General features: G+C 39.1%; 3 protein-coding genes across 3 annotated transcripts; 2 read left to right on the top strand and 1 right to left on the bottom strand.

Annotated features, from left to right (window-relative positions):
* Nucleotides 1-241: 241 nt before the first annotated feature.
* Nucleotides 242-1,528, bottom strand: JH06_5132 (hypothetical protein; the record flags this gene model as incomplete). Its single annotated transcript, XM_014669702.1, has 1 exon — nucleotides 242-1,528. One exon carries the CDS (start codon nucleotides 1,526-1,528, stop codon nucleotides 242-244), a length of 1,287 nt encoding a protein of 428 aa, XP_014525188.1.
* A 420-nt stretch (nucleotides 1,529-1,948) lies between these two features.
* On the top strand, nucleotides 1,949-3,501 carry JH06_5131 (hypothetical protein; the record flags this gene model as incomplete). The annotated part of the gene is made up of 2 exons (XM_014669701.1): nucleotides 1,949-1,982; nucleotides 2,015-3,501. The coding sequence occupies 2 exons, from the start codon at nucleotides 1,949-1,951 to the stop codon at nucleotides 3,499-3,501; spliced, it is 1,521 nt and encodes a 506-aa protein (XP_014525187.1).
* Nucleotides 3,502-4,366: 865 nt separating this feature from the next.
* Nucleotides 4,367-5,847, top strand: JH06_5700 (cadherin domain-containing protein; the record flags this gene model as incomplete). Its single annotated transcript, XM_014669700.1, has 1 exon — nucleotides 4,367-5,847. A coding segment is annotated over one exon (1,481 nt), but the record flags the coding sequence as incomplete, so codon positions are not given.

The following is a 5,847-nucleotide window of genomic DNA, read 5'->3' as shown; positions in this document are numbered from 1 at the left end:
TATCTAATTCAAATTCAATCACCAATTATCACTCTCCAATTTCACTTTACCTATGTACCAGAAAGAATCATAATCTCCTTTGAACAGTGATAGAGAAGGAAGATCTGATCAATCAATCATCTGTTTCATTCATACTCTTCATGATCAATTCATTCCAATCTCTGTTAATAATACTGCCATGAAGAGTTTGATATCCCAGAGTGATGGAATGAAGTTGATTCAGATCTCATTCATCATTCATTCAATCATTCATACTCTCAAATACTATTGACTGACAATTCTCGAATGCATAACTATCAAATTGAATAGATTGAAGAGAAGGGAGATTTTTCAATTCAATTGATTCATACCAATTGAATGACTTCTCTCCAATAATGATTTCTCTCAATTGATCACAATTCATTATCACACATTTGCTTCCTTCCCTAATCATCTTATTCAGAAAGAAACTACTTCTTCCAATCCTCACACTCCTCAGTTTATTCAATCCATCAAGTATCCATTGACATAATTCTATAAAACAGTCGTTTCCAATTTCAATCCTCTCAATTTCATAAAGCCAACCATCAAATGAACTCAGATTATTCCCATAATTATCAGCATACCGCAATACACCGTATTCACCTTCTATCCATCTCCCACTTCTCACTAATTCATTATTCTCATCATATTCTTCTCCTATTCCATCTCTCAATCCATTCTTCCATTCTCCAATATACACAGGATTCAATTGTTTGAATTCGCTCCCCTGACCTTCTCTCTTCCCATTCTTCCATTCACCATAATATACAGCTCTCTCTCCATCATTCTCATACTCTGTTCCTTTCCCTTCTCGATAAAATCCATTCTCAATACTACCTTCACATCCTCCTTGATATACTCTGACTCCACATTTATACTCAATCATTTGAAGTACCATAACATATTTGTACCCACCTTGTATTCTGTTACTAGTGAACTCTCGAATCGTTCTCTTCTTCACTCCATTTTCATATACACATTCTTTCTTCAAGTCTCCTCCTTCATACTCAAAACAACTTCCATTCTTTCTCCACTTATCATCATATTCACTTACACTCAGCAGTCCTCCATCCTCACTCATCTCTGAATAGAATCCATTCATTCCTTCCTTATTCTTCAAATGGGAGTATCGCTTTCCCTGCCGATAAAATCCTTTCCATATCACCTTTCTCGAATCATCATACTCTTCAAACAAACCACATTCCTTCCCATGTTCCAATTCACCTCGAAGGATTATATAACCTTTTTCATTCTTCTTTATCACTTCTCCTTCACATTCATTCTTCACAAACTTCAATTTCATAAACAATGTTCCGTTATCGTGAATCATCAATCCATCTCCCTCTTTCATTCCTCCAATCATATTCACTATCAATTTATATTGACTATACTCTCCCGAGAAATGGATAAATGCTTTTCGACAGCACCATTGACGCTCACTAGTAATGGTACTAATCTGGAAGTCAGATAGAAAGGAATCATCTGGAAATTTTTCGTTACTATACATATGCGGAAGACAAAAATGATAAAGAGTTCATAGAATCAAGCTCCCTATGATAAAGAATACTGAACGCCTGGTAATACTGTGATCAATTAATGATCTCGCGGGAATTATATCATTTGTAGGTTGAATACTCTTAAAGGCTACGATATTGATTTCTTACTAGATCCTCAGTTTTCATAATTCCTTTGAAAACTGAAATAACGAAAAGTGAGTAATAACACAAAGTGAAACCTGCTGTACAATAAGCGAAATAGCCTTGGATATCTGAGAGACAAGATAGATGTATTAATACAATAACAGATAAAGTCATGCACGTTCAGTAGTTCGTTTGATTCTTTATGATTATTATATCATTACGCCCAGAAATGGAAACATCACAAGGAATAGTACTCTGGCATAGTGATTGCTTAGTTTCGTTCTACTATGCTAGATTGTATCGTTTTCGTGTTGTTATTAGGTATTATTGAAAGCGACGACTCTTATCGTTAGTTGGACTTGTTTATGGTATTGAATGCGCCCCTAATGAAGTCTATGTGAGTATTACCAAAAATACTCTTTTATTCGCGAAGGAGGAATCGTTTCAGATCTTTGGAGGAGATATGTTGTTCTATTCTTCTCCATTGTTTGAAGATAATCAAGAACAGGTATTGGAACTATGCTTGCCTCCATCTACTACTTCATTGTATTCTCTCAAGATGCTGGATACTGGAAATGATGGTTGGAGTGATGGTGCTTGGATTGTGATTCGAGATATGACTGGATTCGTCCTATTAGAAACTATAATGACAGAGAAGAGTGTTCAAATTGTACAGTTTTCTATCTCTTCCATTCAAAATGCTCATTCTTTGCAATCAAGAGATGAATGTTGGGATTATAAGATTGTTCGAACCTATCGAGCATCCCCTGAGTCAGAATCCTTCAGTATTTATGCTACAGCCACTGGTGATCCAATGATGGAGGTTCCAATTAACAATACACACCCTGCGTTTCGAGATTGGATTCACTGTATCGATCTTGATGTGGATCGATTTGATGTTGTGTTCAATTCAACGAATGCCTCATGGAAGGAGAATTCGTATTTCTATTTGTATTACATGTTGCCTGATGGTGAAGAGGAGATGGTTCTGAAAGGACGATATGATGCAAATCAGAATAATGTTCATCATCGCTATCTTCGTCGTCCTTCTATCAATCATTCAGAACAATGGTATTATAAGATGGGTGAAGTGCCTGCCAATTGGCATAGTGCTGAAACTTCTGGTTGGTCTCAGGCTGCTAGAGGATCATTCCCTACTTCTACAAATCGTATTCAGTTGTACAAGAAGACATTCAACATTGCCTCATTGAATGAAGTGTCTGGATTGATTGTATCGATTCGATACAGATATGGAGTGATTGTGTATTTGAATGGAAATGAAGCATGGAGAAATGGAGTGATTGGAGATTTGTCCACTTCATCCACTGCTGAGAATAGTTATTCTGAGCTTAAGTATCGAGTAGTGACTCTTCCAGGCCGTCGTTTCTCAGATTCATCACAGCAAGCCATAAACTATCTCCAGCAGGGAGTGAACACGATTGCTATTGCCATTGTTGCTATTGATGATACTCAACTCACATCCTATTTTGATACAATGGTTCGTTTAATGGCATCAGAACAATCTGAATCTCATATCTGGGAATTCACTGCTACTGGTTCTGGATTCGTTTCATCTGGTGCCAATGTCTTTGATATGTGTCACTCCACAGGCATTTATTCTCCCAGTTGTGAAGCTAACAATCTCATTGTGACTCTGAACAATGATCGTCATGAATGGGTTAGTGCTGTGGAGATTCAGAACCCTTATTCGATCGCCAATTATCGAAATGAAGTCACTCAATTCATTCTCTATGGCCGTGTATCTGTTAATGATACTTGGACATGTGACTGGTCTCACTTATTCTACCATAGCTCAGAGACGACGAATCTACTTCCCTAATAACGTTCCTTACAATCAATTCAAGTTTGAGAACTTTACTTCTGGAGATCCTTCGTCATGTACGTGGTGGATTCAATCTCTGGATCTGTATACTACGAATGTGATGGTTGATATTCCTGACTTCACCTATGATGCTTCTGTCACTGTGTACAAGAATATGAAGATGACTCCAGTGGCTCCTCAGAACACGGATGATTATCTCAATTTCCGCATCAATCCTTCTCTTCCTGATGGTATTGTGTTGGATCCTAACACTGGTTGGATCTCAGGTACTCCCACAGTTGTGAGTGATCACACAACCTACACCATCACTGCTACAAAGATTAGTGGAGAAGATGTGACTACCACTATGACACTTACTGTAGTGACTTGTTCTGGAGATAGAGCTATGATGACAGCTCGTTTTTATGCTGATGGTTATCCGTATCAGAATTCATGGAAACTGTTCCAAGGAAGAGGAACTTCGGGAACTGTTCTTCAATCAGTATCTCAATTCCCTGTAAAGGACGATTACTTCTATGTTGATTTCTGTTTGGAGAATGGATTCTACACGTTCCAAGGAGCTAATTCATGGGGAGATGGATGGGGAACCGGAGCTGGTTACACTCTGACTGTTGATTTGGGAGAAATGGAGTTGGATATCATGACAATGAGCAGACAGGATTACAAACCTGTGACTGTATCTACTGTGTTCTCAACATATTTCCCTTTCCAGATTGAATACACAGATTGGAAGGTGATACAGAGTGATGTGTCAAGTGATTGGAATACTGTCAGTTTCGATGATTCCACTTGGAACACATACAAGGCTGTTGATATTCCTTCCACTTCTTCAATCACAACATATATCCGAAAGAGTTTCACAATGAGTGGAGTGAATGAGTATCAAGTGTTGAATGTTCGAGTGAAGTATTCTGGAGGAGTGGCTGCCTATCTGAATGGAAATCTGGTTGCTCGATTCAATCTTGAAGATGACTTTGATTCAACAACTCTATCAGTGAATTATCACGATGCTAGTGTGTTCTCGAAGTTCCATGTGATTCTGTCAACATCTGGAATTCAGGAAGGCAGTAATGTATTCAGTTTCGAGATTCATCGTCCTCTGAATGGTACTTCTTCTGATCCTGTTGTGTTTGATGCTACTGGAGTATTTGGAGTTGAAGACTGTTCTACTGTTGTTGATTCCTATTCTTCTCTCACCTCTACTACTCCCACTTCAGGTACTGTTGCTGATATCATGGACTTGGATCCTTACACACAAGGTCAGTTACCTAACAGTGTCGGATCGTTCATTGAATGGACTGTTGAGAATCTGGCTGGAAGCACCGCAAACTCATTCAATATTGTTGGTTATGGAACTATCACTCATTGGGGTTTTGCTATCAGGGGTTTTTATACTCCTGACAATACTACTGAAGTGCCAGTTACCATTCTGGATGTTGATGATCAGACTGTGACTTCTCGAACAAAACCTCAAATCCCTGTGCCTATCTCTATGGGTGCATTCAGGAAGTATCGATGGGAGATTACCAAAGCTGGCAGCAATGCCTTATCAATGGCTTCGATTCATATGGCTTATTGTAAGCCTGTGGGAGCAATATGTCCTGGAGAAGGAGCATATCCTTCTGTGAATGAAGGTCAGATGTCTGTGAAGAATTGTGGATATGGATATCGTGGTTATTCATATCGTGAGTGTACAAATGGATCTTTGGGTCCTGAAGTGACTACTCATTGTGTACTATTGCCACCTGAGAATGTTCGTTATTCCTCAACAGGATTCGTATTTGTGATTGGTCAGTTTGTGTATACTGATGACCCATTAGTCAGAAACATTGCTACCAACTGGGAGATATCACCGTCTCTTCCTACTGGATTGAGGTTCAACTCTAATACAGGAAAGATTTATGGAGTGTCACGAGAAACTGCAGTATCTACCACTTACTCCATAACTGCGAGAAATGATGTTGGATCTGCGTCAACCCAGATATCGATTGAAGTCATTCCAGAGTTTATAATCTTCCCTCAAACCATGCTTGTCCTTGGTAAGGGAATACCCTTCACGCTTACCCCCACACTCGACAGAACAGCTGTTGTGTCTGTGTTCTCAGGATCTCTGCCTGCTGGTCTCACGATTGATGCTTCAACTGGAGTCATTTCTGGAACTCCAACAGAAAGGGTTTCTTCCCAGTCTGTGACTATCAATGCTCAGAGTGATCGAGCCCGTCAAGAGGTTGTTCTCACATTCATTGTTCTCCTTCCTCTCTCTGCCTTCTCCTATCCTCAATCAACCTACATTCTGCCTCGATCCCAGTCATTCTCAGATACTCCTTTGATCACTGGAGATGT

This window comes from Blastocystis sp. subtype 4 (genome assembly GCF_000743755.1).
Source record: "Blastocystis sp. subtype 4 strain WR1 chromosome Unknown seqid_0431, whole genome shotgun sequence".
Taxonomy (NCBI): Eukaryota; class Bigyra; order Opalinata; family Blastocystidae; genus Blastocystis; species Blastocystis sp. subtype 4.
Note: the sequence above shows the minus strand (reverse complement) of the source record. Positions and strands in the feature narration are given on the sequence as shown.